Source organism: Haemaphysalis longicornis, unplaced genomic scaffold, assembly GCF_048455015.1.
Source record: "Haemaphysalis longicornis isolate Haplotype H1 unplaced genomic scaffold, Haemaphysalis longicornis Haplotype H1 scaffold_10, whole genome shotgun sequence".
Classification (NCBI taxonomy): domain Eukaryota; kingdom Metazoa; phylum Arthropoda; class Arachnida; order Ixodida; family Ixodidae; genus Haemaphysalis; species Haemaphysalis longicornis.
This window is the reverse complement of record NW_027526204.1, coordinates 122033337-122059909: the sequence shown is the minus strand read 5'-3', so window position 1 is coordinate 122059909 and position 26573 is coordinate 122033337. Positions and strand designations below refer to the sequence as shown.

The 26573-nt window shown below is 45.4% G+C and overlaps 1 protein-coding gene across 6 annotated transcripts in view; it reads right to left on the bottom strand.

Annotated features, from left to right (window-relative positions):
* Window positions 1–1031: 1031 nt before the first annotated feature.
* LOC144159200 (uncharacterized) overlaps window positions 1032–26573 on the bottom strand; it is a 54904-nt gene continuing 29362 nt past the window's right edge. For 4 of the 6 annotated variants that reach the window (XM_077690535.1, XM_077690538.1, XM_077690541.1 and 1 more), the window contains one exon: window positions 1686–5604. In XM_077690535.1, the coding sequence (XP_077546661.1) occupies window positions 5433–5604 (172 nt within the window). In that variant the 3' untranslated portion in view covers window positions 1686–5432. The other 2 variants (XM_077690537.1, XM_077690540.1) reach the window with 2 other exon arrangements.

The following is a 26573-nucleotide window of genomic DNA, read 5'->3' as shown; positions in this document are numbered from 1 at the left end:
AGCACCACTTGTGGCACGAGGCGAGGAAGAAAAGCTTGTCGTTGCCAAACTCAGCCACCCCGGACGCGTTGGCACCCCGACCCAGTACTGCTCGCCGGTGGGCGGCGAACGTGTGTTCCAGACCACTGTTGTCAGCGAGCTGGGTTCGCGGTAATGGCCGGAGCCCTCGCTGTACTGGTGCAATAAGCAGTCGAGCCAGCTGATGAAGCGCGCGTGGGAGGCCTACGAGAACCAGTTTATCTGGTGCATAAGAAAAAAAGCACTGTGGGTTATTAAAAGATACAAAAACAACAATTGTAACATCAGAGGGAAGACTAACAGCACTCAAAGTAAACATAGAGAAATTTATATACACAAACCGCGCTTGGACGGGATGAAAAAAAAAACGAACAAAGGAATTTCTGCTCTCTCATCACAGAGTGCGACTGTGTGATGTTTCACAAAGTCCAAGTCATGTACACGCCAGCACAAATTCCCTCTTTGATACCAAACCTTACCTTCGAATGAGTAGATATCCGGAAACCATTACAGGCCTAACGGTATTCCCTCCTTAAGGATAAATACCACAGAGTTTCACGTAAAACACGGCCAACTTCCCCTTCATTATTCTACGAGACGAGTGCAAATGATATGCCAGATAAATTTGGTGCCCTTGCTTCCGTGGGGATTGAGTGTGGCACGGGAGCTACCTGGTAGATCACACACTTTATAGTTACGAGGGCACCGCACCATCGACCAGAAGAGGGGCTGGTTTCACCCGGAACCCGGTTATCCTTGTGTTCGACATCTTCGATAAAGCTTTTTATTTCCACGTTCATTGAACCTAGTGACAAGAACAATACAAAGGAAAGAAATCCTCCGTCGCATGCCCCCGCGCGAGGGACACGAGTAAATGCAGAGCATTGCGGTCGTTTACGTGGCGTAGGGTTGTTGGTGGTGGTGGTAGTTGGGTTTTAGAGAGAGAGAGAGAGAGAGAGACGTAAGTAGGTAACGTCAACTTGTTATTTATTGCCATCACTTGCACCCCCCCCCCCCAATCGGTGGGATCTTTATTGTTTAGCTATCACGCTGCTAGCACGCCGCTGAGTCGCCAACGCACGCCGCTGACGACGTAGTTTGAATGAGTCAAGGATATAAGGCGCGTTCGTAGCCTTTGATTCTGTGTCGTTTTGTGGCGCAGTGGGTAGAGCACCATGTACCTTGCGTTCCGCCCCCAGGGTCGTGGGATCGAATCCAGGCGCCGGTAACTGTTATTTCTTTTTCTTTTTATAGTGTATAGGGGAGGCTGGCTGCTGCGGACGCCGACGCACGGGCGAGATCGTGAGTTATACAAATGGTCTGCATTTAAAAACGGGTAGAGCCGGAGGTAGCAGTACCTTGCGCCCGTCTGGCCCGTGTTGCCCATGAATGGGTCGAAGTCGTGCGGGATCTCGTGTCTGACCACGTTACCCAGGCCCCCGAAGCGCGCCGCCGCGGGCATCGAGCGGGCGACACAGGGCGGGAACTGGATTGGGGGCATTATGTACATGACATGGTAACGAACATGTAGAACGCGTTCACCGGGATAAGTTGCGGATGCATCTATAGCTCGCGGTTGATGGACCGGTTGCCGCGGCCATGTCACAGAACGCCAGTGCCGCCCGCAGCGACTCCGTGTAGACGCCGAAGAACCGGCCACTGCGATAGTGTAGAACAGGAATAATTTGGGGTGCACAATCATCCAAGATGACTCCTCAAAATAAAGATAAACATATGGGACAAATAATTACTTTTCAACAGCAGTAGGTAAATGGAGGCTTCTTTGTTGCACAATAGCTCGTCACGTATATTAATGTCCTTGTATATAAAAGGCCTGCCGTAGATTCCTCTCGAAGGTACGGGTTAGGAACTGACCTTCCTAATGCGCTTTAGAGTAAGTGATACAAAGAATATAAATAAAATGTACCGACCGCTACCACATAAGGTACAACCGGTTTATACTGTGGGCTAGAATAAACGAATCAGCCAAATGGCACGTGAAATTATGACCACCCGAAAGTAAGGATAACCGGGGGAAGCTACTCAGCGACCCACAGCCAAGAGTACGGGCCAGAGGAGACTGCATGATCTCCCCTAGGACGAAGCGGTATTGTTGGGCTAAAGGGAACGGGACAGGGAAAAGGCAACTGGTTATGGGAAATGGAAAGGAAATAGGGGCAGCAGGCTTTGTATCAGATCCAACATGTCGTTTTCTCAATGAAAATTCGTGCAATTTAACAGCTGGTGCTGTGCAACCAGCTGGTAATAAGATATCTCAAAATGTCTGCAAAATGTCTGCCTTGGCACGACTCGCCTAAATTTGGACAAGAAAGAGTAATGGGATATCCCAAAATTTCTGCGTTAGCACGAATCGCCTGAATTTGGACAAGAGTAGTGGGCGTCCATCGCCTCGGCCGAGGACAAGCGCTGTTTGTGCTTGTCCGTGTCTGTGCAGTGCTTGTCCATTTAGCCACTCTCTTTCGTCCTTCGTCTAATTGTTCGTGCTGAAAGCATTAATTCAATAAAGTACCGACTCGCCCAAACTCGCCCGTTAATTAATATAGCCCTGACTAAGCGCACTGTAACCAATACTGGGCCTGTTGAAAGATTATTTGGGATCTCGTTTCCAGTGGCATGTTGATACAGCACAATGGGGTTGCAATCCACATCTAGGAAGCGCTCTGGCAAAGTGTGCAGATTGGCAAAGCGTGCAGATGTTGCGGTGAGCCGTGCAGTTCATTATGTATTTAGACATGAAGGGGTGTTCTGGCGTAGAATTTCGGAAGGTGCGATACGAAGACTACCTGTGGTGTGGGCCCGAGAAGGCAGCTGACGTTTTACTAGCAAGCAGGAGACATGCCGGCAGCTGCAGAAAAGAACCACCCCTGTATATAGCTATCTGGTCCTTACTAACATTGTCATGAACCAGTTAGTGCTACCCAAGCTCACACAAAAATTTGATGGCTTCAAACTAAACTTTTTCTTTCTCTTTTCTTTCCTAATTTGATTGATTGTAGGGTTTAATGCGCCGACGCAACGTAGGCGATGAGGCGTGCCGTAGTGGAGGGCTCCAGATAAATTTTCGCTTCTTTTTCTATTTGTGTGGTCACTGGTTTACGATGTCAACAAGAACATTCGGAGCATGTGGATATGTTTTGAAGAATACTTGTCAATGCTTCAATGTGGGGTAGTTGGGTGGAGTAATGAAACATGGTAAAAACAGCGCAGCTAAGGACCGGACGGAAAGAAAGACGCAGGACTGTCGCGACACAATTTGCTGATTATTTCGCTCATGTTTGTTCGTGCATGCCCTGTCTATGTACTATACCTTTTTTGTGTGTGGTAAAGTTTATTCAGTTGATGTCCAGTGCTGGTCCTGTATCTTTCTTCCTTTTTGTCCTGTCCGTAGCTGTGCTGTTTTTACCATGCTTCAATGTTCTGAAGCCTGGTCCTCGTGCTCTTACAGAAGTAAACGTTCAAGTTAATGTATCTCAAGCTCCAAAGCTGTTGACGTTACCCTACACACATCCAAGCCATGAGAAGCTGAGACGCACCTTCCCGTATTGAAGGTCCATGACTGAACCATGTGTCGAGATCAGCTCTCAAGGCACCATTGAGCTTTTGCTCCTTGGCTGAGTGTACGGCTTGTAACCAAAGCCTATGACGTATAATGGCAACAATGCAGACACGACATTTCTCGTTGATTTTATGCAAACCTTTCTTGTTTTGCTTAAAGAAAAATCTCTGCTCACAGGTAAAATGCAGTGTCAAGCAGCAATGCACGTCCACGTAAGATGCAGTCGATTCCACCTTATACAAATGCAAGATAACCCTGAAAATCCTCACAGGTGCCCATTCAACTGGGATTTTTTTATGGCCAAAATATGGTTACGCCAACAATTCACCAGAGTAATAAAACCGAAAAATATTGGAGCCATCCTTAACTTTTATTTTCTTCTAGACTCGATGCTCTGTGATTCGAAATGCCATATATGCACTGAGTCATCCCGCGCTCTCTACGAATATTGACCACTGCCAATTACAACTGTACATGGTTATTTCCTGCTCATTAATTCACGCACTTTTCTGCATGTTTATCTTTTTTCTGTATTTTTTCTTTTTTTTGCCTGGATTTTGTAAAGTACTCCGCTGAAGTCCCTGAAGGGATTGTAGTATTCATAATAAATGATAAGTCCACTGCATTCTTTTTCACTTCTTTGATCAGACAGGGCAGTGTTTCCTTGTGCAGGTTGGTGAAGATTCCATGGCTGCAGTTAGTTGTAACACTTGGCCAGCCTCTCATTTCACACTTAGAAGTGCGACCGCAGCCTTGGCACAAACAGTTCACTAACTTCGTAATGCATGAGTGCAAATGTGAGTTCATGAGGCTAACACCATCAAGCTCCTTGGATATTCACAAATCGCCATCATATAAATCCTCGGCCAAACTGGCCTTGCAGGGAAGAGTAGCACACGCGATCTTTACTTTCAGGCACTTTAATCGTCATTGCCAGGATTGCTACCTTACCCAGTTTTCCTCTTTCCCGCTCTCCCCAAAGTGTCACAATAGCACCATTGTATTTGCATTGTTCCATGAACCGAACCACTGTCGTCACACTTGTGAATTGCTGCAGGCTCTAGCAATATCAGTCGTCCAGAACGTCCAAGACCATTATGGCCCTCCAACAGTCATGGTTGAGTTGGTGGATCTTGGTGCTCTCTGCAGCGAAGCATTCCAACTTTTGGTTGACCACTTGGGTAACGAGGAGGCAATTGACCGAAATGAGCTGCCGGGCTGACTTCACAGCCTTTTCTGCCTGTGCTCGAGTCATTCCACAGGTTGACATCAGGCGACGAATGAAGGAAGCCTCCCCCTCGACAGCTCAAAGGCTTTCCTGCACTCTTACCCGAGATCTTGTTCCAAGACAAAGCGTTCGGCACGGTGGAGATGTGTCGCGTTACCCTGTATAGCCCTGCTGCTGAGCACGATAGGCCAACATACACCACAATGCAGGTTACTGAATCTGAAGTGTGTTATGAACCTGTTCTTAAGGAGTGCCTGCATAATGGCAGCCGCATGCTCCGTTTTCGGGCCATATCCGCTAGTCAAAGTCACTTTCCTGAGGGTTTCGTTTGTCTCGAGCTCCAGGGCAACCAGTTCCACAAGCGGGCCGTACAGGCCCGCTTGTGGAATTGTATGAACAATTGTATGAACAATTCCTCCATAGAGTCCCTGAAGCGGAGGCCCTGCGATGCAACTATGGGAGACTCCAGAACATTGCGGCCGAAGCCGTGATGAGTGAAACACCTCAGGGACTTGGCCTCCCAGAGCATTTTGAGTATGCTCGTCACTTTTGTCGGTAGGATGCATGTGACAGCGACTGTAAGTTCAAAAAGGGGAGGACTCGAAGGAATCACATTGCACAGGTCGGCGAAGGATTTGTCGGTGAAACGGTTGGGCTCCAAAAGGAAGTTGACTGGGCACAGCGACTGCTCAAGCAGCGACTCACTGAGACCGCCGACATGGATGGTATACCACTGCAACTGTACAACCTGTTCCTCTTCACTTCTGCATTTAGTGCACACCTGCGAAATACAAGTACAGGCAGTGAGTGCGGCATGGAAGAGAGTTAATTGAGATTACAATGGTTTCATGAAAGTACTTTTGTTTTTTGCATTGCTGGAAGATGTCGGAAAAGACTAATTCCAACCACTAGGACTTCACCTCACTTAGCACTATTACACAAAAAACACTCGTCCTTTAGACCTACCGCGGTGGCTCAGTGGCTAAGGCGTTGCGCTGCTGAGCACGAGGTCGCGAATTCAATTCGCGGCCGCGGCGGCCGCTTCTCTGATTGAGGCGAAAAGCAAAAATGCCCGTGTGTACGAGATTTCGGCGGACGTCAAAGATCCCCAGGTGGTCAAAATTAATCCGGAGCCCGCCACTACAGCGGGCTTCATCGCCTGCGTTGCGTCGGTGCGTAAAACCGTATACAATCAATCAAATCAAGTCCTTCTTTAGACCAATTCAAAAGAGCCAAACACAGTATTGTTTCCAGTCAGTCGAAAATTAAACGACTTTTATGTGCAGTTGCTGTCTTGTAATGGAAGCGACCAAAGAAAAGCTTACTTGCATAACTTGGGTATGTAAACGCAGCTCAGATGCAAGCCAGTACCCATGTGGTGCATAGAAACTGTAGCAGAAATTTAATCATAATTTTGTTTCAGGATATAGCCAGCGCTCAGTTATAAGCATGCACTTATCAGACAGCTGCAGTTATCGTTTTCGTCAAATGAACTTCCACAGGATTTGGAGCTACCCAGATGTCATTTCAATATGGCACATGTGCATTATTAAGCTGCATTCACCATTTATTCAATTCGATACCAACTAGAAAATGTTTCCAAAACTCGCACCATCAAAGCAGTATTTCATCCTACCCAAATTGGTCAAATATAGAGTGAGACTGTCACCCCGCAGTGAGTAATTATTTTATTTGCGGAAAATGCGACGTACACTTATAACCCAAGTCAAAGTTTTATATATAGGCTGAAGATCCACAGTGACGTGTGGGCCATAAGTAGTGTGACCATATTCCTGCTGGTAGAAAACGGTAGAGCGGGGGCGGGGAGCGTGCAAAAGACAAAAGGGTGAGATTGGGAGGATGGTTGCGATTGGGTGTATTTTTCCGATGATTTAATTTTTTTAATCTGGATGTTCCGGCGCAAGATTGGGTGGTAAAATTCTTTGCACTTGTATAGAAACTTCTGCAGCACAAGTAACATTGCATGCAATATTGACAGTAGGTTGATATTCATATTCAATTCACAATGAAAAAATAAGCGCTTTACTAAGCCGTGGTTCCAGAAAACGGACAGTTTTGCGATGCGAGAAATCTCAGCACAGCGCACATCCCCTGTTGTCATATCTTTGAAGACTTGAACCTATCTCTCTGAGAGCGAAGTGCCTGAAGAGTTCCAATCGTACAGAAGTTTAGAAGAAGCTTATTCAATCTTACAAGAAGATGAAGGTAACAAAGCAGAATTATACAGTCGAGGGTCCCATAGTCGAGACTACACCAGGACCCTCGGTTAATTATTACATAGAAGAATAAAACACAGTGAAAGCAGCTAAAATCCTATAATACAGTGGCATAAAGACCTATATGTATTGCAGAGTAGTAATATAATTTATGAAAAAAAAACATTGACAATATAGCAAATACAAAATAAGTAGTATATTTAGGGCGGACTCGACGAGGAAAAACAAAAAAAGACAAATACAATAAGAAGTAATGCAATGTTATACATGTCAAACTTAGTAATATACAAAAGAACACTAAGAAATTTTTTCTACATGGAACACACAAAACCACGCATCTAAGTGAAATTTCTCAACACCTCATGCCGCAAGAAACAAAAGCAGGCATAATTACATTCACTCAGTATGAAAACACACAATCAAGCAAAAAGGAAAAGAACGAATTAAAGTGAAATGTAACATACATGAAGGAAAACCCACTGCAGCACTACAAACATACATTTCGCGAGAAAAACAATACGAAAAAGTTCGGCGACTAGTACTCAAAAATACTCAAAAAAATTCACTATGACTATTATATACCATCCAGCACTCTAGAAGAAACTTTTTAAGACGCCTTTTAAATGATGATGCTGAAGATGATAGAGATTTAATTTCCTCCGGAAGGCTATTCCAGTTTGCAATAGCTGAAAAATGCGAATTCATTTTGCCGCAGTTAGTGGAAACTAAAGGAAGCAAATAATTAGAATTAACAGCGAACCAAGTAGTGTAAAAATTAGACAGGTATTTTAAATCAATAACGTGGAAAAGAAATTTATAGGTTAAAAATTTAAATAACACTATAGCTAAGTTATATTGGAAGAGTTTTTGAACCGACAATAGTCTGACGAAGTGCGCAAGCGTCACAATAAAATGTACTCTTAGTGATAATGCAGATGGCTTGGTTCTGAATATGTTGAACATATGATATTTGAGAATTATACGTTACCCCAAGCAACAATACCAAACGTCAAATGGCTGTGAATGAAGCAAAATAGAGGGACAGAAGTGCTCGACATGGAAGCACCTGCCGAGCCTAATAAGTGCTCTAATACCATATGCAGTCTTTCGCCTTAGGTGGTTGAAATGAGTACGAAATTTGAGATGGGTATCGAGATGAACGCCAAGGAAAATGACATGATCAGAGACAGGAATTGAGTCTGTGCCAAGCGATACTTCCGGTAAAATTGGGACGTGCTTCTGTTCCGGTCGAAATAGCATAAATTTAGCTTTCGAGGGGTTTATAATGAGATTATATTGTGGCACCAATCCGTAGCTTTTCTTAACACATCATTCATTGAAGAAATGAGGTGCGGGAGTGATTTGTGAGCACATGATAATGTGGTGTCGTCGGCATAAAGAACACAATGAGGTGATTGAAGGTGATTCACTATGTCATTTATATAAATTATGAACAGTAAAGGACCCAGAATAGAAACTTGGGGGACGCCTTGATTGATTGTTTTTGTGTGAGAAAAATTGTCGCCAATGTAAACCATGCCCTCTCTATTAATTTCTCAGTTTTGCAAAAATGTAAGTGCAGGACCCGTTATGCCGTATAAGCCAAGTTTGTAAAACAAGTCGATGATGGTTTGATTTTATTGGCGCAAGGCCGACATGGGCAAAGAGCGCCAAACACAAAGTGATTTGATGAGGAAAGAACAAGAAATAAAATCAGTTAAAAGCTATGAGCACGGCTGGTATAAAGGGCCAGGGTGAAGAACAAGAGTGGTTAAAAAATAAATAAGGTGGCTGGTGTATAGGACCAGGGGTAAAACTATGGGTGGTATGAGATGAGTTGTAAAAAGTGAACTTCTGATAGGAACTGAAAGGTGCGTTGAACAGAAAACATGGCATCGTCTCCTAAGAAGTATGACGGGTGTGGTGGAATATGTCGTGTGTGTAGTTGAGGAAAGTGTTTGCATCGTGTAGTGTCGAGTGCCTTACATTGTATGAGGATGTGCATCACGGATAGGGCCTCTCCGCACCTGCTGCACAGAGGTCTTGGAGACCCAGTGAGAAGGTGCGAGTGTGTTGCATGAGTGTGCCCTATCCGTAATCTGGCCAAGGCGACTTCAGTGTATCTATTGCGTGTGTCGGTGGTGTATGGTCCCAAGTGTGGTTTTATTACGTGTAACTTGTTGTCTGTCTGTTCACTCCAGTGTGTTTGCCATATTTTGCGAAGTTGTTGCCTGATGTGTGGTTTCACGTCGGTGTAGGGTAATGTGGTTATGTCTACTGCATTCGAGAGTGTAGCAGCAGCAGCCATTCGATCCGCTGCTTCGTTCCCGGCTATACCACAGTGGCCAGGGACCCAGCAAAGAACCAGTTCAGATTTGCGTACATACAGAGACATAATACCCTTGACTATTAAATTTATAACGTGATTTTTTGAGGACTTTGTTGACGACAACGCCCGCACAACACTGAGAGAATCTGTATATATAATGGATTGTGGGATGTGGCTTTGAAGGATATGATTAACAACCAGAAGTACACCATAGGCCTCTGCCGTAAAGATACTTGTATTAGTGTTAAAAGTTCTAGTGACACTAAGGCCGGGCCCATGCGCCGCGCAGGACACCGAGGTGGAAGTCTTAGAGGCGTCCGTATAAAATTCAGAGCACTCATACTTCTGCTGCAAATACAAGAAATGCTGCAGAATTGCACATGTGGGAGCTCGGTTTTTATCTACGTGTGAATGATGTGTCGCATGAGACAGGGCGGAGATGCCATGGTGCTATGAGATCTGTTACAGAACTTTGGATGGTATCTAAAAAGGAGACAGCAAGCTCTGACGCTTCCTCTCTAACTCTGTAAGAGAAGGGCGCAGAGAACGATGGTCGATTTAGAAGGAGTTCAGCCATGGAGGTATCATGAAAAACTGATTTAAAAGGATGGTGAGGGATGGATGAAATTTTAAAAGCATAGAGGAGTTCTGTGTATGCTCGCTGACGTTGTAGGTTCCATTTGTTGCACTCTACATACAGGCTTTCGACTGGACTAGTCTGAAAGGCGCCACAGGACAAGCGGAGCCCTAGATGAAGCACAGGGTCCAGCATTCTGAGGGATGTTTTAGTGGCTGACCCATAGACAACGCTGCCATAGTCCAATCGTGAGCCTATCAAGCTGGTAAAAACACGCAACAGAAGCTGTTTGTCAGCACCAAAAGAGATGTGCGAGAGAACTTTCAGGATATTCATTGTTTTTAAGCATTTATGTTTTAGTTGTTTTATGTGTGGGATGAATGTGAGCTTTTCGTCAAAGATTATACCTAAAAACTTGTGTTCCTTTTTGACAGGGATCGAGACACCGTGGAGTTGAATGTCTGGATCCGGCCGGATGCCACGCCTCTTGAAAAACAAGACACAAGTGCACTTCCCTGGATTAAATTTAAAACCGTTGCTGTCTGCCCAACCAGCTAGCTTGTTAACACCAAGCTGGACTTGGCGCTCGCAGACAGACAGGTTACACGACTTAAAGGATAATTGTACGTCGTCTACATAAATGGAGCGCGAAATCGACGGTGGCAATGCCTTCCTGAGGGAATTCATTTTCACAATAAAAAGGGTGCAACTTAAAACTCCACCTTGTGGCACTCCATTTTCCTGCACATGCACCCTAGAGAGTGCAGTTCCAAGTCGCACGCGAAACGTCCTCTCGGACATGTAACTGGAAAGCGTGTTTATCATGTTACCCGTTATGCCAAAGGATTTCAGATCGATGAGGATACCATACCTCCAAGCAGTATCGTACGCCTTTTCAAGATCAAAGAATACTGTCATACAGTACTACTTGTGGAGGAAAGCATCTTTGATATAAGACTCTAACGCAACGAGTTTATCGTTAGTAGATCGTCCCGCCCTGAAGCCCGCCTGGCAGCTCTCGAGAAGACCATTGTACTCTAAGAAGTACACGAGTCTCCTGTTTATCATCTTCTCGAAGAGCTTACACAGGCAGCTTGTCAGGGCAATGGGACGATAACTGGCGGGAGAGGAAGTGTCCGTCCCTTCCTTTAGGACAGCTACTACTATGGCCTCCCTCCAAGAGCGTGGAATGTGCCCCGAAAGCCACATTTTATTGTATAGGTGCAAGAGTGTTTCGGTGTAGGTGTCAACACCTACACCGAGTGTCTCGGTGTAGGTGTTGTATCATGGTGTATGTAATCTTATCTGCGCCTGGAGCTGAAGGTTTGCACGAGCTCAGGGCAGCCCTCAACTCATAGAGAGTGAATTCAGAGTTGTAAGAAGTTTTTGATCTGTCTTTGTCTTGTAAGGGCTTTTTTTCTTCAGATGTTTTGTGTTTCATGAAAGTGTTCGTGTAGTGTGCTGAACTGGACACGTGTTCGAAGTGTTGTGCAAGCGTGTTAGCCTGGTCTTCAAGTGTGTCCCCTGTTGTGCTAACCAGGGGCAGGCTGTGTGTCTGTTGTCCTTTGAGCTTGCGTATACGTGTCCAGACTTTGTGTGTGTCTGTGTATGAATTAATGGATGTCAAGAAGGTGTGCCAACTCTCTCGTTTCGCCTCACGGCGCACACGTTTTCCTAACGCCTTGGCCCGTTTGAACAAAATGAGGTTACCCGACGTGGGGTACCGACGAAGGACACCCCACGCCTTGTTCTGGGCCTCTCGCGCCCGCCTACAGTCCTCATTCCACCACGGCCTCCGCTGGTTGCGCGGGGCACCAGAGGCGTGGGGAATGGACTTTTCGGCGGCGTCGAGGATGTGCGCCGTGAGGAGTTGGGTAGCTTCTTCAACGTGTAGGTGTGCTATGGATGTGTGGTGTAGTTTCGATGTCTCTGTAAATGTGTTCCAGTTAGCTCGTGCTTCATTGAACCTATTATGGGAAGAAGAACTGCTTGGGCCGTTACCTATATATGTTAGTGAAGTGGGGAAGTGGTCACTGCCATATGGGTCAGTGCCCACTCCCCACTTAAGACATGGAAAGAGAATTGGCGAACCAATAGCCAAGTCAAGATTTGAGTATGTATTGTGTCCTATGTTATGGTATGTAGGCTGTTTCTCGTTGAAAAGGCATGCTCCAGAAGATGTTAGGAATTTCTCTATCAGGCGACCTCGGGCATCCGTTCTGGAAGAGCCCCAAAGGGAGTTGTGAGCATTAAAGTCGCCTGTAAGGATGTATGGTTCGGGCAGCTGGTCAACCAGCGCCTCGAAGTCAGAGCTCGTAAGTGCAACATCAGGTGGAATGTATACGGAGCATACCGTTACCAACCTATTAAATATTATTAGGCGTATTGCTACAGCCTCAAGGATAGTGTTTAAAGTGACAGGGTGGCATGCTAAGGATTTTCGGACGATTATGGCCACAACGCCAGAAGAGTGTGTGCAGCCATCCCTGTCCTTTCTGTATACCAGGTAACTATTCAAGAAATTTGTGTGTTTGGAATTCAGATGTGTTTCCTGGACACACATTAAACTCGGCTGTTTGGTATGCAGAATCTCATACACGTCGTCAAGATTACTCAGAAGGCCTCTGCAGTTCCATTGAACTATGTTTTCTCTTCCCATTATTATGTTTCAGAGCTACTGGAGTGCGACTGTTTATGTAGGGTCTTTCGGGGCTTGGACTCTTGGGAGGGGTTTTCTGACCTTCTCTACTGACCTGGACGTCGCAGCCCGTTCCTTCCGCTGCGATGAAAGCCGGAAGGGCTCGACGTCCATGTCGTCATCTGAAGGAAAGGGGGTGCCCAGCGGACTGGGCCCCCTTGGCGTGGTACCCTTTCGGGTGTTCTTTGCCTGCGCTGCCACTGCCGAAGGCGTGGGGGGCACGACAGACGGCACAGGCAGTGAGGCGAGGGAGGAGGTAGCTGCGACTGCCTCCGTCTCCATCTCCGTGCCCTTGCATGTGCTTTGGGCCGGTGGAGAGGAAGCAGTGGATGCAGCGGCATCCCCAACAGATGTTGTTGCCACCACAGCCGCTGCTGGGTGAGCGAGCGGTGAAGTGGCTGGTTGGGCTGCCTGGGGCAACCATGGGGGGGCGAGGGCGGGGCCAAGTCCGACTCGCGGTACTGGGTCCCCGCCGAAACCAGACGCCGCTCCGCCCCCCGGTGAGCCGCGTCGGCGTACCTCCCCAGGGGGAAAGAGGCAAACCTCTTTCGCGCCTCTGGGAAGGTGATGTTCTCAGTTACCTTCACATTAATAATCGCCTTCTCCTGCTTAAACTTCTCGCACGTTCGAGAGTAGGCGGCATGGGGTCCCTGGCAGTTGGCGCAGGTGAGGGTTGACGATGGACAATTATCGGATGGATGATCATGCTGAGCGCATTTTGCGCAGGTCAGACGACCACGGCAGGAGTTGGTTCCGTGCCCGAACCGCTGGCACTTAAAGCAGCGGCGCGGGTTTGGAATGTAGGGCCTGACATTACAATGTACAAAACCTGCATTGACGTACTCTGGGAGTGTGGACCGGTCAAAAGTAAGGATAATGTGCTTGGTCGAAACTACTTTGTCATCCCTCCTCATAGTTATGCGCCTCACAGCTGTCACGCCCTGATTTCTCAGGCCCTCCAGCAGGTCAGCATCTGTCTCATTCATCAGGTCTACTTCGGAGATGACACCTTGAGTACTGTTCAGGCTCCGGTGGGGTGTCACCCTGATTTCAAGATTGGCTATGCGAGTTTGTTCAAGGAGGTTCTTTGCATGCTGTTGGTTGTGTACTTCAACCAGGATTTCTCCAGTTCTTTGTTTTTTGGCCTTATATTTGTCACCAATGATGCCCTCCAGAAATTTTGATATTAGGAACACGGACTGTGATGCAAGAGGCTTTTCTTGGTCACTGGATTCCAACACCAAAAAACGGGGGTAGTTATCGGGCTTTGGAAGACTGAGGGTTTGTAGTGGCGGAAATGAACCTTCGGTGCGGCGTCTTTTCAGGGCTGATCATGTTTGGGGGGGGGGGTTTTACGATTTACCATATGGCATGTAATAGAAGCAGGGGACGGGGGTACTTTCTTCTCAAACCTTACCCTGATAGCCTGAGAGGTCCCGGAGCTCCCTGCCTGGTAGACAGACAGGGAGCCCATCCACCGGAGCTTGACCTGGGCTCCGACGGCCACCGTTTGAGGCTTCTACCCTTCACCTTTAAACACATCACCACAGTAGGTTACAGTTTATGTTGGGGGCTCAGGGTCCGCGGTGTCGCCAACACCGTCACCATGAATACTCAAGGTGCCCCGTGCGGGGAGTTTGTAAAACAAAGTGTTATGGTTAATAGTGTCAAAAGCCTTAGTACACTGAGCCTACTGGTAAGCCAGAGTCTATTGATTTTCTAATATAATCTGTGAGAGATAGAAGCGCAAGGCTAGTCGAGCTTCCAGCACGAAATCCAAATTGACGGGACTTCAGTAGGTTCAATTTATTGAGGTAGTTCAATCGCTTTACGAACAACCGCTCAGTAATCTTTCCAACACTTGAGAGAATAGAATAGGTCTGTAAATAGAAATTAGTAATCTATCGCCCGTCTTGAACACAGGAATAATTTTTGCCTTATTTAAAATTTGCGGGAAAATGCCACTTTTGAAAATAAGATTGACTATTTTGCTGAGCGTATTTGAAATGAGATTGGCAACAAGTTTTAAATGGCTGGCACGAATATTATTTATTCCGGCACTGGTATCTCTTAATTCCATAATTATAGGCCTCATGCAAAATCTTCTGCCCTCTCGCGGCCACCGAGAGCGAGATAGCCATGTTCAAGGGCTCAACTGGAAAGCGGAGCATCGAACTGCAGCGAGTTCCCGGCGATCTATCGTTTCCTGTCGTCCAGGATGCCTACATACTGTTGTGTACCATGTTGCACACAAAGTGGGAACAAGGATGCTCAAGGGGCAAAGGTAAGAATGCTAGAAGTCAAAGTATTAATGTTTATTGCGTGTCGCGCGCGCGTGTGTGCGTGCCGCGCGTGCGTGTCGCGCGCGCAGCGAATCGTATCCGTGTAAAATTCGTTCATGTAACAATGACAACAACAAATTATGTCCGTGTGATATGAAAGGGGTTACCAAAGAAGTGCCTGCTTGTCTCAATATGCCAGAATTACCTCGCGCTAACGCAGCGGCGATTGCTGACTACTACTTCGGTGATCGGCGCGAACGCGATCGAAGCTATAAAAAGAATTACAGCGAATGCTGAATGGAACGGCCAGCGCTCGTGCGTGTAATACTGATAAATTAGCATTCGTGCTTGCTGGTCCGGTGTTTGAAATTATTTGATCCCTCGGAAGGCAGGAGTGTCAACTGGCTTGAACATAGAGGGTGCAACCGCTGTGTTTACATGCTTTGCGAGTTCAAGGCGAACGTCGCTGCTACAGTTCATGTCCGGACGTACATTATGTACTGTTTGAAAGATTCCGTTTTTTACATTCTCACAACGAAGAGAAGTTTGCACGTGATGTAAGCATTTTGCGTTCACACCAAATGCAGGGCAAAATGAGTTCGAGTGGTCGCGTGAACGAACTCCGTGCCGAACACGAACCATCGCTTGATCCGCGATTTTTCTTGCCATGAATGACGATTATCTGGCCAAAAGCACACGCAAAAAAAAAAAAAACGCTGCGTAAAAAAAAAAAAAGATGCCCTTCTAACGAAAAAAGATACATGGAAAAAGACGCAGTTTAGGTACATTTACTGTATGCCGTAGTTCTGCAATTAGCGCAATAAATGGTTATTGAGCATTTTCGGTGCATAATTGAGGAGGTAGAACGAAGGGGAGGAGGGGGTACCTGTTTCGTAGACATTGTTCTCTGGGGTGTACCACCGTTGTACCCTCTCATTTCATCAAGTATTTCTTTGCTACCTTCCTTAGGTGAACCTATCGTATCGTACTTGCGATTACAAGCTAGCACACACTTTCAGTACGGAAAACAAGCTAAAGAGGTTGTTTTTTCCCTCCATGGCAATCATCACATCATTTCATTTTTGCAGGTGTCATTCCACTGCATTCCTGATGGTGAAGAAGCTCCGGTAGCAGGCACAACGCACAGCAACAGCAGGACCAGCGACACTGAAACCAAACAACAGACCCGTGAAATTCAATACAGGCACAGAAACACTACCTGTTCAAGAAGTAGACTAGTGCTTACAAATAAGAGAAGGGGAGAAAGCCGTCATTTAGACCTAAATTAGAATACGGTGTGACGTGGCCTTTAATGCAGACCCTTGGGAATAAACAGGACGGCTGGTAGTTGAAGCATTTATGACGATTATAAAAATAATCCAAGATGATTTACGTCGTGTGCAACTAGAGCACCATGGTCTTTGACCATGTTAGAGACTACAGTACCTGCTCTGCATAACAAGAGAGTCCTTAAACACTCCATAAGTAGTATACACGTTAACAAGCGTGGGTAAAATAAATTAGCAGAGTCTTCACACAGACAAAATAAATGAAACGAGCGCCACAAGCAAGGGTGACGAAAATATGGCAGCCTTTTTAATGACCCTCGCACAAACAATGCGCTTGCGCATGATGCGTTCAGGTGTGCTTTCACGCGACAGAAAGCGCAACCCGCAGTCCATAGCGTTAGTCCTATAAAAATTGATCACCAACTGTGTTCGATCGTTTGTAATCTGCACATTCATTATCGTGGCAAGAATTGCTTAGTATTCATTTTTCATTCAAAACGCTTCCATCAATCGAAAATTTACTCTGCACTGCGCTGCAGCATTGCAGTGCTATTTGATTTCTTAAAAACTGGATTTTTTTGTTTTTGCGAGCGAACCAGGATTGCTGTTACAAAAACAAGTGCAAAGTTGAATCGCGGAAGAGCGAGCATTCGTGAATGTTTTTTCGCTTTCATAAGGACGATTTACCGCACTGTTTGTTGCAAAACACGATACCCCAACGCTACTTGAACAAACAAGAGCCGTGAGCCAAATATTTATTGCATAAAATAAGAAACGCACAAGAAGTGAAACGGAACACGCGTGTTGCGGCTGCCCTTTCAAAACTTCGATTTGCGTGCGGCAACCATTGGTGGCTCGGTAAGCTTTAGAATGTAATTCATTCTAGGCACCATTAAAGAACTTCTGCGCAAACTCAAAAGCACATACAAATAACAATAAACCAAGAGTACTTACCCGGCGCACCGTTTCGTCTTCATCGTCGGCAGGCAAACGTACGATTCGGTGGCGAACTTGTAACTGTGCTCCTGGTGCCGTTGCGATTGCGTTTTGGACGCGTAATATGTCTCCGCGAAGCCAGACGGGAACCGGGGCAACACAGACAAGTCCACACACCATTCACCAGTCATTACGTGCAACAACACAGCACGAGATGTGCAGCGAGTCACCAAGAAGCGATAACACGCACGCGCAGCACCTTGTAGCACACGTATTCCCGACCGATGGCGTCGAAGCGAGGGTTCGATTCGGCTGCGACAGAGGGCAGCACTTTTGCATAAGGCCTATTACGCAAAGTTCTTCAGGTGTGATGGGAAAAAGGTAGAATGAATGACAAGGGCGATGCACATTAGGGAAAAAAAATATTCGCAAAATGCATTAGCAAAATTACCAGAACAATTATGAATGACGCCATTGCAGTTTATTTCCGACACGGGTACACAACTTTAGGACCTCTTCAGGAAATTATTGAACAATTTGTATTGTTTTTTTGGGGTCGTTCTTATTTTTATCGAATTCATCTTCGTAATAGTGTTTTTTGCAGCAGTTAGCAGTGCATTTATTATCGTGGAATACTTCTGATATCGCTGTGCTAGTGGTAAGTTAAAAGGTTTCTTTTTGGTCTTGCGCTATAAATTTTCTTTCTTGCGCATGCTTCGTAGTAGCCGATTCGTAACCAACGGTTTGTGGGGGTATTTGTACTTCTTTTACATTTTACTGTTGAAGTGCTAGCAGATACTGCTTTGTTTACTATATTACAAAATACTTCTATAGCAGGGGTGAGACAGCTGAATCAGATTTGGGAGCAGTTTTGGAGCAGCGAAATCTCGATTTTGGAGCAGCAAAACTTCGATTTGGAGCAGTTAGCTACATTTATTATGTCACCTTAGGAGCCTAAAAAATAAAAATTTTGGCTACTCGGGGAGGGGGGGAGGAGGGGGAGCACACTTTTTAATCGGTTTTGAACGTACATAAAACACTGAAACAGTCTTTCAATACACTTTTTTCTACCAGAGTATCACAAGGTACGAACTGCATTTTACAAACCATTTAAAAATTTTTAGGCATTATGCATAGATAGCGTGGAGTGCTGTTGCAAATATCGAATTGAAAAACTAAGCAATCGTAAGGCATTTTTAGTATCATGTGAATGCCGAAATCATTATTTTTGTAATCATACTCGACTTTACACACAAGTGCAGAGCCACGGCAAAAATTCCGAAAAACGAGGTGACAGTCGTCGCACCCCACCAGCCCTCCCATTTCAATCCCTAAGGTACATGTTCACTACGATCATAATTTGAGCCATGTTTAGCCACTTCCCTTTCGGCATTAAATTTCACTTTAGGTAGATGAACCATTACTACTAGCATAGGCTTGTGCACAGGAGGCGCAGGGGGGGGGGGGGGGGCGGTCGCCCCTCCTAATCATCTGAAGGGGGGCTCCAAATTGGCCCATATTTTGCCAATGTAACACATTAAAGTAAAAATTTCTGCTCAGAAATATTTTGTATGTGTTGCAATTCCATCGCATTGAAATAAAAATTTTATAACCATCCCTCTTTGCACTGCGTTCGGACCGCTAGCCCTTCAGTGGGAAGATGTCTGGAGTTACTGTGGGGGGCGCAGCGGTAAGACTTTGCTCCCCCTAATCGAGAACTCTGCGCCCGCCTATGACTACTAGCGTGTAATATTAGCCCGTCTCGCTGTAGGACATTGCATGAACATTTTGCGGCGATGTAGCCTGCGCCGCCACTTCTTTAGTGTCGATCGTCCCATTCCCGCCGCTCGCAAGCTCGCTGTCAAAGGCAGCAATAACTCAGCATTATATAACACCGCAAGGGGTCCGAAATTCCACTTCAAGCCCACACCGCGTCTCACAGTCAAGGCCGAAACATGGGGAATTCGTGGGCACCAGGTCGTTTTTGATGAACTCATGTCTTTCGAGTCGCGCAACTTCCCCGCAACAGATCAAACGACTAAATGTAAATCCAGCCATCCCCATAACCAAAAACATAGTACGAATCGGCGAAGAGCACTCTGCCTGAACCACGAGCAACTGCTTCGCCCGGCGGCCATGCTTTCTAATCTTCACCACAAGAAGATGGCGGCGCCCAGTAATGTTGTTCCGGAGATACGGCGCTCCGAAAATTGCCGTTGTTTCATCAACTTGCACAAGTAGTTTGTCGCCTCAGTACACATAAGTATTTTTTCTACAGGTCTTTGCAATGGTTTTTGATGGGAAAACTTTAAAAACGCCCAGAATATAACATGTCCAACCCTACATTGTGACTTCCGAAAAAACTATCTCGGGGACAATGTTATGCGGGTTTTTTATTCCATGATCAATCAAACCCCATTACCTTGGGGCGCTGGAAAATTATGCCGTCAGTAAGCATTTTTTCCCGCTGCAACTGACGAGAGCATTAAAATCCTTAGTTCTCAAACTGTTTCGGAGCAGTTTGGCGCAATTTTTGCAATTTTCAAGCTTTTGGAGCAGCTTGGTGCAGGAAAACAAATTCGTATCAAAACAGCTGTCTCACCCCTGCTATAGCTTTTTCCACATCCTGTAAGGTGGCGATGCAAGACCACTCAGTTGTGGAAATGATTTCAACAAAGTTTTCTCTGTTGAATACCGAAGTTGAAAAGCAGGGGGGGGGGCTGCTACTGCAGTGTCAAATATTAGGAATACGGGATAATGGTCAGTGATGACTGCACATACAACCCCAGATTCTGGTGCGGGTGATATGTTTGATAAGGCATGATCCAGTAAACTTTTAGAGCCTAGGAGCGTACAACTAGTAGGGTGTTCTATTAACGATTCGTAATCAAATCCACTAAACAAGCCAATGTAGTCAGCGGTCGATTTAGAATCTGTATCTAGAAGGTTGATATTAATGTCCCCTACTTTTACCACATTCTTGTTCTCCAATGCAGTGGAGTGGGCATGGAATCAGCACTTCAACTATGCCTCACGCTCACTGTTTTCATGTTATACAGGCTCTGACGTACATCGTGTCGTCATCCCTTGTGATTGACATCGTGGAACCGCTCGCATGGCAACTTGTTTCCGGTACCCTCGTATCCAGGAACATCGAACTGCGCTGCCTATTTAGGCAGCAACCGTCAACCAGTCCAGCTCAGTGGGCATGGAATCAGCACGTCAACTATGCCTCACGCTCGCTGTTTTCATGTTATACAGGTTGGTGAACCTCTTTTCTTGTACGCAAAGAAAACAAGTAATCGATGTTTGCTGCCGATTCCTTGCCCACAAGTGCTCTGCTGCATGTCTCGTGAATGTGCAAATGCCCTTTGTTTATTGCTGTTGTGTTCAGGCGATATTGAGAGCAATCCTGGCCCCCAGAAAAAAATCACCCAAGAAAGCGCTGCTAGTTCAGTTCGCGATGACAACACCCGGCACAATGAAGTTATGTCGACACTTGAAGAGACACGGGCGATGTGCGCAGAAACGACCACGAAACAAAATGACCTCTTTCAGACAGTGCAAGATATAAAGGCTAATCAGCAGGAGTTAGCCAACAAGTTATTAGATATCGGAACGCGGCTTTCCTCTGTCGAGGCGAAAGCCGATACTATTGATAGCCTTGAACAGCAGATTAAAGCCAACAGTGATGACGTAAACGTCATTTTTCAGCAGTACAATCAGCTTTCGTCGCGTATGGATGACTTAGAGGGCAGGGCACGAAGAAACAACCTGATTTTCTACGGCATTTCAGATTCAAATGAAACTTGGAAACAGACAGAAGATAAGCTCATTGAACAACTACAGCCCGTCTTTGGTTCTGCACTCTGCCCTGCCAATATTGAACGAGCTCACCACAACGGCAGCCAGTTTGTAGAACGTAAATGCCACCCTGTCGTTGTTAGGTTTCTATCATTTAAAACAAAAGAGAACATTCTTTCTGGGCGCGCTAAGCTAAAGGGCACCGATATAACCGTTACTGAGGACTATTGCAAGTCCACTAAGCTCGCACGGAAAAAGTTAACAGAATTTGTCAAAGCCCTGCCCGACTCGCCTGTATTTCGCCTTAGCCACGACAAACTTTTGGTCAACAGAAAGTGCTATGTGTATGATTACAGTGTTGATTTGGTTCGCGAACTTGTGTTTCAATACCATCCCCAATCTACTGACCCACAATCTACTGACAATGAAGCTACGAAAGTGTCTGGCGCTACTATTGCCGACAGTCACCTTACAACACTCCCACAAGATAATTCTACTGATTCTGCCATTGATTCCACTAGTGCAAGCACCTTGCCTCATTTACATCAGTCCGCCAGTGTAGTTGAACCATCGTGACGGTTAACTGAGGGAAGTGGTGTCCGATGTTCGTCACGTTCTTTATCGATTGTATTCACTAATATCCGGAGCATTATTAATAAAAGGGACAGCCTGAGCAGCGTTGTAGACTCATGTGAAGCAGATATTATCGCCTTAACGGAAACCTGGCTGAACGCACGGATACGTGATTCTGAGTTGTTTTCTACTTCGAATTCTTTCAGTGTGTATCGTTGCGATCGCGACGGAAGGCAAGGTGGTGGCACATTGTTGGCGGTTTCTAAACGTTTACAGTCGTTTTGCATAAATATTCCAGCCAGACTTGAGCCAGTTTTGTGTTATGTCTTGGTAAATAATACGAAACACGTCTTTGGCGTGTGTTACCGTCCTCCGAATGTTGACCCCAGTTTTGTTGACAACTTGCACGACACAATTAATGATATTAGAACACAATACCCGATTTCCTCTATACCATTGTTAGGAGACTTTAACTACCCTTCAATCGATTGGACGTTCGAGCCACCCAGATGTACCTCATATTCCTCCCAATCTCAGGCATTTCTTGAAGTCTGCGCACTGTTTAACTTAAAGCAAATAGTAGCTAGTCCTACTAGAGTAACAACTACTTCTGCAAACATTCTTGACCTTGTTTTAACAACCAATCCCGAACTTATAAACAGCACCTCAGTTTTGCCAGGACTAAGTGACCATTCTCTCTTGCATTTCTACTTGGACGCTAGCATTACCAGGGCCCCCACGAAACGTAAAATCATATTTAACTATAAAAGAGCTGATTTTGGTACTTTCAACCGCAAACTTTTCGCTTTTTTAGATGAGTATCTACCTGATTTTGAGAAACGTTCCGTTCAAGAAAATTGGGACGCTTTTTGTTCTAAAATGATAGAACTCAGGCGCATGTGCGTTCCAACTAAGACTAACAGCAAATCCAAAATCGCCATGGTACAATGACTTCCTCAAGAGGCTTTCCAACAAAAAGAAAAGATTGTTTCGTGCAGCCAAACAACATTCATCTGAGGACCATTGGCATGCTTATCAGAGGGCCGCTGATGCCTACAAGCAAGCAGTGCGCGAGGCCAAAACCAAACTTTTTAGTGATACGCTTCCATCAATGCTCACGACAAAACCTAAGAAGTTCTGGAATATTGTTAATAATGACACAAATGAAGTTTCCCTGTCTAATTCCGAAGGAACGGCTGTTTCACGCCACAATTGTGCTATATTACTTAATGATGTTTTTGTAAACAACTTCTGTTCCCTCACTCATTGTGCGTTACCATCCATTTTGTGTTCTAGCTTCCCAGCTATGTCACCTATTATAAATACTGCCGGCATTGTTAAGGTTATAGATTCCCTGAAATTGTCGTCTCCGTGGGGTACTGACAGCATTAGCGTGAGACTTTTTAAAGAAACAAAAACGGCTTCATCAATATTTCTATGCAAACTCTTTCAGCAATCACTAAATCAAGGTGCCCTTCCAGGTGACTGGCAAACGGCGAAGGTGGTCCCTATTCATAAATCCGGCGTGAAGCATTCACCTTTAAATTACCGCCTCATTTCTCTTACTAGCGTCCCGTGCAAAATATTTGAACATGTAATATTCTCTGAGCTAACAAACTTTCTTGACTCCTATAACTTTTTTACACCTTCCCAGCATGGATTCAGAAAACATTATTCCTGCGAAACGCAACTAGTTTCTTTAGTTCATTTCTTGCACACTATCACCGACCGTCCATCTCAAGCCGACTGCATTTTTTTAGATTTCGCCAAGGCCTTTGATAAAATTAATCATGATCTTTTGCTAATAAAACTCCGAAGTCTAAACATTGATCAATGTCTGTTAACGTGGATTGAACAATTCCTAAACCATCGTTCTCAGTTCGTATCTGTAAATGGTGTCGAGTCCCCCATTTCCCCGCTAACGTCAGGCGTGCCCCAAGGCTCAGTCAGTCCTTGGTCCTTTGCTCTTTTTAATATATATTAATGACCTGAAAAGCTGTGTATCCTCTTCTGTCCACTTATTCGCAGATGATTGTGTAGTCTACCGTGAAATTTCTGAGTGCTGACGTCTCCCAGTTACAGTCTGATCTTAACAATATCGCTGAATGGTCTTCTAAGTGAAAGATGGACCTTAACGTAAATAAATGTAAATTAATGCGCGTGTCCCGTACCAACTCTGCCCCAGCTGATTACCTTCTTAATAATACCAGTTTAACTTCAGTAACCAGTTATAAATATCTCGGTGTATATATCACATCTGATCTCAGTTGGCAATGCCATATTAATTACATAATTAACAATGCCAACTGCTCACTCGGCTACTTACGGCGGAACTTTTCTAAAGCCCCTCTTGCTACTAAATTAATTTTATACAAATCCTTGGTCCGCTCAAAGCTAGAGTATGCGTCATCTGTCTGGGACCCCGGACTTTCGAAGCTAATACATTCTCTTGAATTAGTACAAAATAGCTCTGCACACTTCATTTTGTCAAACTATCATCGCACTGGTAGTATTACGTCAATGAAAAAAACTTTGTCCCTCCCTTCCTTGGTCATGCGCAGGAAAATAGCTCGGCTTTGCCTATTCCATAAAATTTACCATCACCAAACCTTGAGCCATCAGTTTATCAGCCGCCCCTTCTACGTTTCGTCTCGCCGCGATCATTGCCACAAAGTCTACGTCACCACGTGTAATCATGATTCATTTTTTCATTCCTTTGTACCACGTACTGCTTCTGAGTGGAACTGCCTCCCCTCAGATTTGGTCTCAATGGATAACGTATTGTTTCATGCCGACATCACCAATTTTGTTCTTCACCAAGATCTGTGAACTGTACTTATGTTGTTTGTCCGTTGCTTTATTTATTTTTCTCGGTTGCGTGTATTAGAACCCTTATGCCGCTGTATTTGCTTTTTTTATCCATTCACTGTATTTATGGCGCTGGCGGCTCTTGTTTCGCGTTATGGCATGTTAAAGCAGTGTTAATGTATCTGTTCATGTGATTGTATTGATTGTACCATGCCTTATATTTGCATTTCTTTTGTTTCCCACTCCCCTCTGTAATGCGACTGCGCTTGAGGGCGAAATAAATGAAATGAAATGAAATTTGTGTTCTGTGTGTAGGCCCATACTCCTGTGCTAGTCGTGCGACGTGCCCGAATCACCAGTGGGAATGTGCCTTGTGCTTACTGAGTTTATTTAGCTGCGGGTTCAAATCTCCCCACATGTTTTCTTTCTCTCTCTCTCTCTCTCTGGCAGCCTAGGAGACGACTCGCACTGAAGCGATAATTTTGTGTACACAGCTGCTAATTTCCCGACCTGCTGGTCATCGCGCCTCGATATTACTAAAAAATGTGGGTGGCTGTGCCTAGGTATACACTGATGTATGGATACTTCACTATACTGCTGTAAGGGGTAACTTCTTGAGCGCTAGCCGTGGGCAGGTTCTTTACTGCATAAACAGTCAGTGCAGCGGTACATTTTCCGCTGCTCCACCGCAACAGACCATCCGATGACGACCTACGTGGCAGTGGATGCACTCCGGGCTTACATTAAACATCTCACTCGGCTTCCTCATCACCACCTTGCATCCTTGCCATCACCTAGACCATAGGCATCCTTTTCTAAGATAGTCGCCGCTCACAGCGAAAGCCTTCCCTCAAGATACACCCCTGCGGCAAGACCATCATCACCCCTGTGGTGCTGCTCGAAGCCAGAAGTGCATCTAACCATCCTGGGAATAACCAAGAAATCAGATGTTCTACCACAAGGTCTTCAACAGCTCTCTACGCACTTTTTACATCATAAAGCCTACAGAGACTGGATTCATTGAATTTGAATTTGAATTTTATTGGCGCAGCAGCCAAATTTGGCTATAATGCACCAGACACAAGGTAATATATTAAATTTGAGCACACTACCGTAAAAGGCTCATGTAAATACGATGTAAAGTGGTAAAATCAAAGTTTCTGTAAAACCTTGAGTGCACTCAAAAATTTAAAAACCGCTCGAGTAAAAATGACGCAACATGGCAAAATCAAAGTTTCTCTAAAAGCTTGATGGCACTCAAAAATTTAAAAACCTTTTCCAAGGGAACCAGGGGTTCATCACCAAGCAGTAAAGCAGGGTGCACTGGAATTTCAAATTTATAAAAGTGGGAAAAAAATTCACGACGCTTGTTTTCGTAACTAGGACACTCGATAAGTATGTGTATTACTGGAAGGCGCTTCCCACATTGCTCACATTCTGGGGGGTCTTCTCCCAGCAATAGGAAGTTGTGGGTCCAGCGCATGTGCCCAATTCTTAGGCGACATAACACCACCTCTACAAATCTTTCGTTATGTCTGCAGCTCTGCAACTCTCTCAGGTGTGGCTTCAAAAGGTGGAGCTTGTTTTCATTGAGTTCTGTCCATTCAGACTGCCACTTCTTCGTTATTGATAATTTTAGTCTCCGTCTGTAATCCTGGTAGGGTAAACGAGTTTCCGTCACCTCGAGCTCTTTTGTCTGGGCTGCGAGGGAATCTGCCTTTTCATTGTCGTCAATTCCTACATGACTCGGTACCCAACAGAAGCTGACGTCTAAGTGAGTTTTGCTACAATCCATCAGTTGGTTTAAGCACTTGTTGGACAAGCGGATTTTTGGTTTTGTTTCCTGAACACAGGGCTGCTAGCGCGCTGAGAGAGTCAGAGAAGATGACTGACTGTGGCGTCCTTTCAATGCATACTTTGTTTAAAACGAGCTGTATGGCATGCAGTTCGGCAGTGAAGATACTAGTGTCAGGTCTGAGCCGTTGGCATTCTTCGTAATAAGGTCCAATTGCAGCTGCTCCCCCATGCCTTTCTCCTTTAGAACCATCTGTGAAGTAAGTAGCACATCCGCCATACCTGAACTGGATATCTAAGAACTCTTGCTGCAGTAGTTCCTTTGGAGTGCTGTGCTTATTGTACTTCAGCAAGGAAAAGTCACATTGTGGCTTGCGGTATTCCCACGGAGCATAACTGATTCTGTGGGTGACCAGCACGGTA